General features: G+C 38.3%; 1 protein-coding gene across 7 annotated transcripts in view; it reads right to left on the bottom strand.

Moving 5' to 3' along the window:
• FRYL (FRY like transcription coactivator) overlaps window positions 1-13,827 on the bottom strand; it is a 241,985-nt gene that overhangs the window by 14,877 nt on the left and 213,281 nt on the right. For all 7 annotated transcript variants that reach the window (XM_081049753.1, XM_081049752.1, XM_081049754.1 and 4 more), the window contains 4 exons: window positions 12,005-12,172; window positions 5,686-5,936; window positions 3,055-3,262; window positions 1,425-1,574 (listed from right to left, as the gene is read on the bottom strand). In XM_081049753.1, coding sequence (XP_080905879.1) covers window positions 1,425-1,574; window positions 3,055-3,262; window positions 5,686-5,936; window positions 12,005-12,172 — 777 coding nt within the window. The remainder of the gene's footprint in view (window positions 1-1,424; window positions 1,575-3,054; window positions 3,263-5,685; window positions 5,937-12,004; window positions 12,173-13,827) is intronic.

Raw genomic sequence — 13,827 nt, 5'->3', positions numbered from 1 at the left:
TTTCCCCTTATCCCCAACCCCCTCCCACACACCCATCTAACCACTCTCGGTTTTTTCTCTGCGTCCCCAAAACTGACTCTGATTAGTTCATTCACATAGTCTTTTCTTTAGATTCCATATATAAGTGAGATCATATGGTACTTGTCTTTCTCTTTCTGACTTATTTCACTTAACATAATGTTCTCTAGATCCATCCATGTTGCTGCAAATGATAAGATTTCTTTCTTCTTTATGGCTGCGTAATACTCCATTGTATAAATGTACCACAGCTTCTTAATCCAGTCATCTACCGATGGGCATTTTGGTTGTTTCCATATCTTGGCTATTGTGTAAAGTGCTGCAATAAACATAGGAGTGCATACAGATTTTTGAATTGGAGTTTTGGATTTCTCCGGGTAGATGCCTAGGAGTGGAATTACTGGATCATAGGGTAGTTCCATTTTCAGATTCCTGAGATACCTCCATACTGTTTTCCATAGTGGCTGCACTAATCTGCAGTCCCACCAACAGTGCACTAGCGTTCCCTTTTCTCCACATCCGCGCCAGCATTTGTTGTTTGTTGATTTATTGATAATAGCCATTTTGACTGGAGTGAGGTGGTATCTCATTGTGGTTTTTATTTGCATTTCTCTGATGGTTAGTGAGGTTGAGCATTTCTTCATATGTCTTCTTGCCTTCTGTATGTCCTTTTTAGAGAAATGTCTCCCCAAGTCCTCTGCCCATTTTTTAATTGGGTTGTTTGTTTTTTTGGAAAGGTTACCATTTCTGATCACAGTCATGAGACTAACAACTTTTGGGTCATGGAATTTCTGTTAGTTGGTTTGTGGCCCATCTTGGCACCAGTGCCCCTTACCGTACTCTGTCCCATACCTACGGCTGACCTTTCAATAAAACAGAGTAGGAATGCAGTGGAATTTTAGAGTGTCAGCAAGGACTAACAGGCCTTCACATGCTTTCAAAAACTGGCTCAGGCAAGAAACTGCACATTAGTATCCACCTTAAAGGCAACACCACTGAAGCTTCTTAAACCTTAATTCTCTAAATATTTTAATACGTAATCTTTGAATGTGCTCGGAAACAGGGTAGGAAGACCAAGGAGCTCTGGGGTCTTCATGGGGAGAGGTCTAGCCCTCTCCTATCCACTTTTATTCAGGAATCAGGAGAAAAGTACGTATCTCTAGAGCATGACTTCTTAGCTTCCCCATCGAGGACTCTGGACGGTGAGGCAGGGAGAGGTCAGAACCAGAAATAGTCACAAGTCACTGAACAGAATATACTCAAATTGTATTTTGCTAGATATTTATAATCAAGTTGAAAATATGAACTGATATACTTTTAAAATTGTAAATTACCTTTTAAATAGTCCAAGTATTGAAGGACATTCACATTTAGTCTTTACAATGAGCCCTCAAACAAAAACTTACTGTCTCGGCGTCCACAAAGACTGTTGGGCATTCTGAACACATCAGCATCACTTCCAGTGAACTTCTGAATTTGGTACCAACGCGCTGCAGACTCTCGCCGAGAAAGCTGACTGCCTCGTCAGTTATGTCTCCAAACTTTCTCTGGATTGTCTGTGGAGAAGAGCATAAGAAAAAGTTTGATATTTCACAAGAAGGCCTCTTATCATCTTTAAGTAAAGAAGTGTAATTTATTAACTAGGGCAACTTTTTCTTCACAGTATGACTGTAATTATATTCAGGATTCTAATAACTGATCGGTAAATCCATGTTTTTAGGTACCTCTTTAGGAAACATGGTAATTTCGAAAAATGATCAAAGATTTATAAACAGTGTTACTGAAAAAAGAAAACTACTGATACATGCCATTCGTGCCCCTATTTCTGACATGTTTTTCATCAGGAGAGACAGAAGAAACACATATGCTGCACACCTTTTGAAATAAAGTCCTCACATGTCTGAGGAATTAGCTCCTCTAAAGTTCTACCTGTAAGACATTTCCAGTTAATGCAGTTTACTATCCTTGGCTATGGGCTGCCACTGACTTTAACTAGAGTCGTAAAAATGCATTAAGAGTAATAATATCTTCTCAAAACCCAAGAATACTCATTTCAAATAAAACAATCAGACAGTACCTGACCCCTAGTGAGCACACAATGAATTAGATTATATGATATGTAATATAATAATTGCACAAAAAGTTAATGTGTCCCTACATGTACATGGGTAGCATTGTTAAGTGCCATTATGATTAGCTAAAAAAACAACAACAGCATAAACCACAGTCTTGGGCATCATGTAGCTTAGAATATCATTGGAAAGAAAAGACTATAAACTGAAAACCAAGTAGCATTATGAAAGTCCAGAATTAATAAATGCTCCAATTAATGCACACTGAAGACCTTCCAGGAGGGAGAGACTGGAGGTTGGAGTGTTTGGGAAAGCCTTAGGGATAATATGTACTTAGCAGGGTCTTCCAGGACGGACAAAATGTGCTCAGGTAGGGAGGAAAGGCGGTAGGTAGTTTAGAGGATAATGACTTACATTGTGGCATTCCTCTGTGCCTTACTTTCCCTGGTTACAGAATGCTAAAAATACCTCTACATTCCATAGGTGTGTTGTAAGCATTACATACTTCCTGTAAAGCACTCAGCATAGTGCCTAGGACTGGGGGCCACCTTAGCTAAAATTTTTAAGTTCCCCAACACAGTAATGAAAGTTCGTTAAATGAAAGCCAGTTCATTTAGCACTAAATTATACACTGTTTTACGATAGTGAGTGTAAGCGCCTTGAAGGCAGGGACCCTGCTTTCTACTGTTATCTCTGCCGGTGCCTAGTATGCTACGGAGAGTTTATCAGTTGTTGTTCTGAAGTTGTATCCAGTTGCCTTAAGGGAGGTAGCTGTAGTAGTCACTGTATAAAGTGCTAGCAGTACTACAATGTCACAATGTAAAGCTAAATATCATTATCTTAGGAAAAAAAATTTTTTAAAAGAAAATCAGTGGCAATATTAAGATCTGAGATACTGATTTTAGACCAAAACACTAGGTAACTATATCAGAATGTGAATTGAGAAACCTTAAGCCTCACTGACCTGAAACAGCCTGGAGAACACATGAAAAGTAAACACTGCGCAGGACCCATCGGTGTCAGACAGCATCTGATTGACATGGCAACGCCAGGCTTCTTCTTCATCATCGTATGCGACTGGCTGAAAAGCGGCTATGATGGCCGACAGGAATGGTGATGGCAGAGGTGACATCTGTACTTCTGGAAAACCATCTTGCTCTTCCTCATCTTGGCTGTTAACATAAATATTGCAGTAATTGTTAACACTACCTTAAAGGAACAGACTCAAGTACTTACAATAGTTTTAGTCATCCAACACAGATTATTTTTTATCAGTGTACAGCAACTTAAACTTTGTAAGAAAGCATGACTGAGCAGATTTCTATGTGCTTTGTACTTAGCATCTTTGGAATTAGACATCTAATTTCACCTTAAAACAGCCCTAATCCTATAATATGCTGGCACTAGCGACTAATTTCAGTAAAGTCTATGAATAATTCAGATTAGAATGCTTTCATCTTAAACAAACAAACTCATAGATACAGACAACAGAATGGTGGTTACTCGGGGGTGGGGTGAGGGGTGAAGGAAGATGAATTGGATAAAGGGGATCAAATATATGGTAATGGAAAAAAACTAGACTTTTGGGGGTGAGCATGCAATAGTATACAGATATTAAATTATAATGTTGGACACCTGAAATTGATATGTTATTAACCAACATTAACTCCATAAATTTGAAAAAAAAGAATGCTTTTGTTTTAAATAGTCAGTTTTGGAGGTTTTTTATTTGAACAGGCCCAAATTGATGATGATAATATTAAAAAGTTTTGGTCATATACTTTTGTACCTAGGGCTGTGTCAAGTGCTTTACATGGATTGTTTCATTCAATCTTCACAGCATCTCTATGAGGTTTAGGTACTATTATTAACTCAGTTTTCCTGATGAGGAAAAACATTTACAGAGGTTAAATAATGTGACTAGGTTATAGGGTAGGAAATGACAGCACCAGAATTTGAACCCAGGACTATGGGTCCAAACCCGATATTCAAAGCCATGCCACATACTGCCAGCTCCGCTGTTTTGTGAGCACATATTATGTGCCTGGCAGTATCAGATTTGACTCAAAAGAAACATAAGACCTAGCCATTTCTTTAAGGAATGTATAATCCCAATTGTCCAGATAATAGAAAAATGGAACAATGAAAAAAGACAAAGATTTGGGATGGACAGTCTGTGAAGAAGTGTATAACTCTGGGTCTTAAAGATGAAAAAGAATTTGAGTCAGACACTCCATAAAGAGACGTGTTACTCAAGGTCTTAAAACCTTGAGTTTCACATTACAGGGTAGCTCTCTATAAGGATTTACAGAAATTATAGAGTAATTCATATGGAAGAGAGGAATCTGAGTAAAGGCTGGGGGAACATAAAAATAAAGCAGACATTTGAAGTTTAAAATTAAGTTATATGTTATATAAAAAGGTTAATTTTTAAAATGCCACTGTGGTGATTGATTTGGACAAAATTGGGCCTGTAAGCTTGAGTAGATATACCTCTATATTTGGTACGGATACTCTGTTCTAGTCCAGCTTCAGTACTTGGCCAAAGTCAACTATTTGGCTTCAGCCTTTTGGTAAATGAGTGAGTACAGGACACAGGCTACTGTCATATCCAAAATCAATAATACCGTGTTTCCCCGAAAATAAGACCTAACTGGACCATCAGCTCTAATGCGTCTTTTGGAGCAAAAATTAATATAAGACCTGGTATTATATTAATTTGTATTATATATTATATTATATATATTATAATTATATTAGACCCAGTCTTATAGTAAAATAAGACTAGGTCTTATATTAATTTTTGCTACAAAAGACGCATTAGAGCTGATGGTCCGGCTGGGTCTTATTTTCAGGGAAATACGATATGAACAAGGTGTGTCACCAAGATTTCTTGTTAATATCTGAATGTACACTTTCAAATACAGGTAGACATTCTAGATATACTGAGAGTGGAAAAATTCCTCATGTGTTGTATATGTTAAAACTGTATTAATCACTTGAAATGTAACTAATTTTTATTGCAGGAGTAAAACTGACATACTTGATTACTAAATATTGATTTTGTGTAAAAATAATTATCAAGAGCTTCAAATTATTGAATAGGGAAACATTTAAAAGGAACAATCTAACAACATCTGACAGTACTGTGAAATTACCAATTCTGCCCATTTTATGTCAAACTTGAAAAATTGGACCACTGATAATGAAACTGTAAAATAATTTTTAGATGGTATTTCAGATTTATTCTGCTATCACAGAAGTTCATTCCATGATTTTGATACTTGGACCTGGATGTGGCCCAATAGTGACTTTAACATTTGGCTATTGGGCATTCTGCCCAAATAGATGTTTGGTGTGCTTCTAAATATATAATGATACTCACTATGCTTTGAGAATAGCCTATTTGTTTTTCTTTAAGTGAATAAACAGAAAATAACCCATCATAGTAAGTCATTTTATCTTTAAAAATGAAAACAGTAAGATTATAGACTAAACTATGCACAGACAAGAACTAGGCTAGATGCTAATGTTTGGGAGACGATGGGAGAGAAGACATCATCTCGTTAAAGTGTTTGTGATACTGTCTTCTCACCTAGACAGTCCAGAGAAATCAGCTTCTTCTTCTTCACATCTTTCATCTAGTTCTTTCAAAGCTAAGGTAACATCTTCTTCACAGATAGACTCTGGGTAGCTTTCAGGAGCTAGAGGCTCTGGCATGTCAGTTTCCTCTAAATCAAGAATTCCTTGACACACAAGAGAATCCTGCTGTTCTTGAATTATATATGACCCTTCATCTTCAAAGGCTGTAATAACCTGTTCTTCCTTTAATACTGAACTTGTATCCTGTAAAACAATCATATTTTCATGGACTTTAACTAAACATTAAAACACAGATAATTTTATCAACATAGAATGACTTTTGCCATCAATATACATCTATTTTATTAAGTTGTCTTCATTTCCACAGTTTAATTTTATAAAATTGTTTTTTTAAAAAGAGCCCCAGGTTAAAAAAATGTTGAAACTAATATGTATCACCTATCGCCACAAAGAAACTACAAGAAGTTCTCTTAATAGGATTTAGATGTTTACTGAGAAATATATCCTTTGGTAAAGTATCTTCTCATACGTATTCTATCTAATTCTACATAAAAAGTTTGTATTATTACTATAAATTCTCTCTTATTTGAAATGTAATTTCTTTCATTATACCTGAACATTATATCCAGTGAATTCTGGATATATGGAGAGGGAATAATTCAAAATTGTGCACCCACTGGTCCTGTGGACTGCCCATGAATCAAGCACAGGTCCTGACCAATTAGGAGGATGCTGATCTTAAACGACGATGGCAGTCTTACTCGTAGAAATGAGCTGAACACTTGTGATGTAAGATTGCTGTTAGGTAATAAAACCACAGTACCTCATTTCAGGTTTAGTACCAAGAATGCTTCATCACTAAATTAGAGTTCAGAAAACACTGGGAAATTTTAGACAGTTTTATTTTTGAAAATTAAATGAATTGCAAGCTCATTTATCAAATAGACTGACTGCATTCTAACCTGTAAGCAAATGATGACGAAAATATGTTACAAACTATATTCCTATCCATTGTAACATTACTGAAATATTGTTGCTACATGCCTGGCATGGAATATTGTTGAATAAATGAACTATCACTTTTAAAGAAAAATGTATACACTGACGGTGTCAACACCAGTTTCAATTTGCATGAATATTAGGTTAATCAGTTTAAAAAATAAACACTACTGGTCTCCTATAGTTTAGGAATAACTATCAGCTTCTTTCAGTACTTAGACCTAAGTTACTACTTAGTTTTATAGTTGTTTCTTTATCTCATGCTCATGGATAAAAATAGAATCTTCCTTCCAAAATATAAAAAGTGAAAGTCAGAACCCTTGACTTTAGACCAGCTTGGGCCTTAACTTTATTCATCTGTAAAATTCATTTCTAAAATAAAAAGGATTTTGGCCAGATTCTGGGTTGGGTGCTCTGAGATAAATAACTAACCACAATAAGTTTATAATCTAAAAATGGGGTTAGGGTAATGTACAAATGACAGTAATGTAGAACAGAGTATGGTAAGTGTGTAGTAAATATCATAAGTGACATACAAAGGACTACTGGTACTCGGAAGGGGATCACATGTGGTTGAAGCAATCGAGACTCATCTCTTTAGAGAAAATAACGTATGATGTGCTTTGACAAAGATGGGGGAGTGATAGTATTACGAACTGAAGGTTTCTGTCCCCCCAAAGTTCCTATGTTGAAACCCTAACCCTCAATATGGTGGTACGTGGAGGTAGAGCCTTTGGGAGGTGGGGAGGCCATGCGACTGGAGCCCCGGTGAATGTAGTTAGTGCTCTCCAAAGAGAGGTAGCCGAGCTCTCTTTCCACCAGGTGAGGACACAACAAGAAGACATCCGTCTGCTACGAGGGAGAGGGCCCTCGCAAGACACTGAATTGGCCGGCACCTTGATCTTGGACTTCTTGGCCTCCAGAACTGTGAGAAATACATTTCTATTGTTGATAAGCCACCCAGTTTATGGTATTTTGTTCTAGTAGCCCAAACTAAGACCAAGTTTTTCAGGGAAAAGGTATTAGAAGTTGTCAAAGGCACAGAAATATGGCAGGAAAACACAGAGTATGCAATGAAGGGAATGAGTCTTCACAGAACACTTTTTAAATAATATAAGAAACTCATTCCTTAGTCATTCCAATAGCTTATATTCAATATACTCTAAAGTTTCCATCTGAAATTTTCTTTTTTAATGATTTGGCCATTAAAGGGATAAACATAGTTATCTGGAAAGACAGTTTATGTGACAGTACTAGAGACATTCTACACCAAGAATTTTTATTGGTGTTAGTTTTTCCTTCTACATCGATTTAAACATATCATGCTGAAATAATCCACCAGACTTCTTAGTTTGATACCCTCATTCTTCATTAGGCCCATATTTGGTCACTGTTTTCTTGAATAATTTGAGGATTGATGTTTTAGCTGTAATTATTATTATATAACACACACTGAAATGTTCTAATGACACCTAGGTTTCATAAAGAGAGTGCTTTTGGGCTAATAGAATGGATTCTACGCTTATATGTAGATTATGAAAATCAAATTTTCTTATTAGATACACACACACACACACACACACACACACACACACACACACACTTTATTATAGTCAAAGATTCATTTCCTGTAAGGAATAATTTCTGTCATCAGTGAACTGGTCTCCAACTATTATAAACACTAGAAGAAATCCTCTATAAAGGTTCTTCTAATAAACACAAGTGCAGAACTTAATCCCTTCTAGAGCCCAGAAGTTTCTGTCATGACATGAAACACTTTAGCCTGTTCTATCTTCCTGGTATTAATGTAACTTAAGGAAAAAAAATTCAAATAAATATTTCTAGGAATGGATTTTTTCTGTATTCATAAAATATTTCACCTATTAAAATTATATTTAAATAACAGACTTCTAGTTTTGTTTCATTATCTTGGTGCTTTCATACGTTTTTTAAAAGGGGGCTATTTGGGGTCATTTGACATTACTGGGCACAGCAAGGTAAAAACAAATTAGAACAACATATCCAACAGATACAAATTTGTATTAGTCTCTTGTGGACAGCATTCTTTTGGTGATAATTTTAAAGTCAATAGAACAGTTTCTAATAAAATAGTATTGGTTTAAAAATACCACCTTCATTCTCATCCACCAGTGTCACAAAGTTTATAGCAATAATGAAACCCACTACTGTAAAAGGAAAAAAATCTAGTAAATTAAAAGTGTTTTTCCTTCAGGGGGTAAAAAGTATCCTCAGGAACTTTATAGTGCCTTGGAAGTGGGCCCATTAAATGTAGTTGGATGAATGAATTCCCCATCTGAAATGGCACAATTTCCAATACATATGGATATGGACACACACACACACACACACACACACACACACGCACACACACGGTATCAAAAAAACGTATGTACATATTAAGAAAGGAAAAAACTATTAAAATTGTAATACTCAATATATACTGATAAGAAAAGATGAACACAAGTCACATTTGACTGCTGCAATTACAGGAGGTGCTCAAAGTGGTTACCATCAGCATCCAGACACTTCTGATTATAGCGAACTACTGCTTGAGCAACGCTGACCAAAGTGTCAAAGTTCCTTGTATACTGTGTTTCTGAAAATAAGAGCTAGCCGGACAATCAGCTCTAATGCGTCTTTTGGAGCAAAAATTAATATAAGACCCGGTCTTATTTTACTGTAAGACTGGGTCTTATCTAATATAATATAATATAAGACGAGGTCTCATATTAATTTTTGCTCCAAACGATGCATTAGAGCTGATTGTCCAGCTAGGTCTCATTTTCGGGGAAACACGGTACATTTTTTGGCACCCCCGTATATACTATATATGAATTTCCAATTCATTTCCAATAAATATGAATTATTTCTAGGAGATAGTTTACTCACTATGATTGTAGCTTTTAATAACCAAAAAAATAAGAGTTCCCCACTTCTTAATTAAACAAATTAAAACATACAACCATTAACCATACTGCTTTTGCTAAGAAGGTACTTCTAGTATCAGTCTGCTGTTGCCCCTGTTTCTAAAGAGCATGTCCATGGACCTTTTAACAAGCTGTGATCCAAACCAGACACAGTAGACTAGGTAGTAACTAGTAGTCGCTGCCCACTTAGCAAGCCTCCCAACAGCGGAAAGGACTGGAGTCCCCTTGAGGCGTATCTGTAAGGCCCCTCCATTCTCTTCTGTGAGCACGTCTCACGGCCGTGCTCTCGGTCTCAGTTGGGCCCCCTCCTCTCTTGCTGATATTCTTACCTCAGCCTCCTGGAGTGCACAGGAGACACACCTCGGTCCCAGATACTTCACCTGAACGCCTAACCTCCCCCTGATGATAGGCGCCCAGACCACAAGCTCCACGTGTCAGGTACTAGAACCTACTTTCCTTTCTCCTTAAGAAAAGCTGGGATTAAACAAACAAACAAACCATAATCTAATCACGTCCTTCTTCTGCTTAAAACCCTCCAATGGTTACGGGCCTTACACGGCCTAAAAATGGGCCATGGCAGTACCTTGGTGCGGCCTCTACCTTCTTCTTCCTCCCCTCCTCCCGTGCTCACTGGGCCCCAGCCTCACGGGCCTGTTTCTTGTTCTTCAGATCTACCCAGGCCTTCTTAACTGTTGCTCCCTGAGCGTGGAACATTCTTCCCCCACAACTTCCAGGGTTGGCTGCCTCTTGTCGCTTAAGGATCACCTCTAATGCCACCCTGTCCAACTTTCTCCCTCACCGAGTCCACACTGCTGTTAGTCTTTTTAGTGTGAATAATAAGATGATCACTTTCTGATATTTACATTTGATTTGTTTTACCTGTTTATTATGTCTCTTCTGCTAGAGTTAAACTCCACAGAACCAGGAGCCGTTGTCTGTCTGACAAGGTGCTGTAGGCTGAGTGCCTAGAATAGCGCCCAGCACATAGCAGGGGCTCCACAGGAATGGCTAACTGACTGAACGCTCGCATGGTCTGCGTTCCTATCCAGGGGGGCTGATGTAGTGTTGTCACAGACGTCTCTTCAAAGAATGAAAATTCATGACTTTCTATCTCAAGACGGAGTCTAAGTCCTTAGTATGGCGTGTAGCACCACTACCCATCTCTGCTATTGTTCCTCTTCCTCTGTTATAGTCTCTAGAAATGCTGAATTTCCTGCTGTTACCGGAACCTACCTACCATGTTATTTCACACTCCATGTCTTTCCACATGGTGTCCCTCTGCCTGGAATGTCTCATTCGCCACGAAGACTATTCTTTACCACCAACACCCCTATGCACAGCTAACTAGACTCCAAGTTTTCAAAAAGCCTTGAACATGTCTATTATTGAGTTTCTCGTACCGAAATGTAATGCTTCCTTTCAACCATCTGTCTCCTTTAACAGACAATGCACGCTCCCTGACAGCAGGGGTCATGCCTCATTCATCTTTCTAGCACCTAACTGAATGCCTGGCATCTAATATTTGTGGAATGGAATTATCTAAACTTCAGTCATACTAGAACAACCATTTAAAAACAGCTGCCTGAATACCTTCATTTCAATATATGTCTCCGTACTGTTAAAGGTGTAAAATACACTGTCAGCTGAATAAGAGCATGAGATTTCAATTTATTAAAATAATGAGATGCAATAACTACATTAATTCGATTAACACTGAAAAAATATAGTATTTTCCTAAATTATCAAGGCATAAAAGCACATATGACAGAAATATACAATTATAGTTTAAAAACGTATGTATAGTAATCTTAAAAAAAAAACACTAAGAACACTAATACTTACTTATTTTTAGTCAGTCATTAGCTTGGAATCTGGCTTACTTCTCACAGGCCTTCCCAAAAAACATAATACTAGGAGTTCCAAAGTCATTTTAAAAGATTTCATTTAAACAACTGCTAACACAGCTGGCCTGAGGTTTTTATCCCAATCAGAGCACCAATTACATAAACCCAAATACAAAGCAAAAAGAGGTTAGAAAACAGAAGCGGTCCTTCAGAGACACAGCAGATGCTCACCACCCCCAGAGAAGCGTCTGTACAGTGACCTAATCACACTCTGCAACACAAAATGCTCATTAGAAACACTCAAAGATTATTTTTAACCTGTAGGTCATTTCCTTCATCCATCAACTATTTTCAGATTTGACTATTTCATTTAAAACAACCCAACAGGTTAGAAATACTGGAGACAAATCAAATAATTAGCGTCATCAGGTGAATACTCTTTCGAAAGAAAAGTAAGGGATGGAACAGAGTGCTAAAAAGAGTCCCGATTGGCCATGCACCAGCCCCCATTTCTCCCCACCTCAGGCAGCTGGCTGTTAGCATTATCTACAGAAGGCTCCAAACTTGGGGTCTCATCTCTGATTTGAAGCACTTCTTCTGTTGAGACGCTGCCAGTGGAATCTTGAGACTGAAGAAGTAAATCAGTATGGTCTGGCATTGTTTCCTCGACAGCAGAATCATTGTTTAACTAGAAGGAGAAACAGTCGAATAAGGAATTTATTTATCACTCACAAAGGCACAAAGACCACAAAGGGACATGTTCTATATCATAAGATAGTTGGGGGGCTGAGCTAGAAAGAGCTTCTTTGACTTCTTAGAGTGACCTTTTGCCCCCATTCAGGCTATTCCAGAATTGGCGCTGTCAGTGACACAGCTGATCCATCAGCAGAACTGAAATATCCTTTAGTACAGGTTAAGTGTTGCTAAATGAAAACTGTCAAAGGGGAAGAGCTCTACGTGACTGTGTTCTTCTTCAACTGAAATTCCTGTTTTTTTTAGGGTCATGTTTATGTTTTCAGTTGGTCTGAGGATTTGTGAAGGCACGGGCTCTCCCCTGTGGCTTTCGTGCCAAGCATGCAGTGGATTCTCAGCAAGCAGTGTTAATTTTAAGTCTGAACTAGCTGTTCGTTTAAGCAAAACTCAGTATCACAGAACTTCACTCGCACAAAAAGAATTAGGACAATAAAGTTGTCACAGCAGTCCATCACTGGTGGGTTTAGATTCTTTAAAAAAGTGGTAGTTATTAATTAGAAAAAAGAAAATATTATAATTATTCCTCTTTTAAGCAGGGTTATAAATTTTTCATGGCCAATATTTAACATAAGAAATACCAAGCTTGTGATTGCAGTAGACAAAGGCAAAACTATTTTTTTTTTCCCCATGAGGAGGAAGCAACTTCAAGTTCCTTTTTTTCAATGTCAGCACTATGACTGGGGCTGGCCTTAGAAGGAGACCGTCAATTCTGCCCCATGGTTCTCCTGAGAGCTAACCTTTATTAAGTATGTACTATAGCCTAGGTGGTTTTCCGTCCTGTGACATTCCCAGGACTCAGGTACTTTCAGGAGTCCTTTTTGAAAGGGGAGGTTAGGAATCCTGACCACAGTTACACGGCAGGCTGGCGGCGATGCCGGCTTGAGACTACGGTCTGGCTCCAGGGAAGGCCTGTGCCTCAGTCAGTCAGTCTCTGTTGCCAGTAACTCAACCATTCCTTTAAGTGAGAATAGTCACTTGAGACACGGAGGACCACGCCTGCGGTGGCACGGGTCTGCCTGGTTCAAACCCACTTTCTAGTTCTGTGGTCCAGGACAAGTCACTTAATCAGCAGAACTGCAATAACCATACTTACCTCGTGTGGTTGGGGCAGAGTTATAGTGACTGATACGTGTAAAACACCATGAACAGAGACCGGTGCATCTTAAACACTTGGAGATTATCAGCAACAGCTCACCATCTAATACTTAAATTAGTTGAGAGACTTATAGGGGGCAGCAATGAGATGTCAAAAAAATGAGAGGTGAGAAGCTAAACACAAACTGACAACCTTAACGCGAGCTCAGCCCCTGCCATTTAACATCACTGCCAACTTTACCAGAAGACCGAGTGTGGAGCTAATGGGTCCACGTTAAAGAGAGGCACAGTTTCGTTCAGTCTGAAAAAGGCAGCTATAGAAGAGCTGTGTCACTGTAGGTTATGCGTGGTCCTCGCTGGTTGATTCCTTGTCACGTGCACCGTGATGGCTATTCCACACACCTTCTCTGTCCTCATTCTGTCACCTTCAAGTTCCAACCCAGCTACCACTGCATCTTCAGCCTTCCTTTCAGCCCCACATTTCTGAATGAACAC

The sequence above is a fragment of the Rhinolophus hipposideros genome (assembly GCF_964194185.1).
Source record: "Rhinolophus hipposideros genome assembly, chromosome: 1".
Classification (NCBI taxonomy): domain Eukaryota; kingdom Metazoa; phylum Chordata; class Mammalia; order Chiroptera; family Rhinolophidae; genus Rhinolophus; species Rhinolophus hipposideros.
The sequence above is the reverse complement of the archived record's forward strand: the minus strand, read 5'-3'. Positions and strand labels throughout refer to the sequence as shown.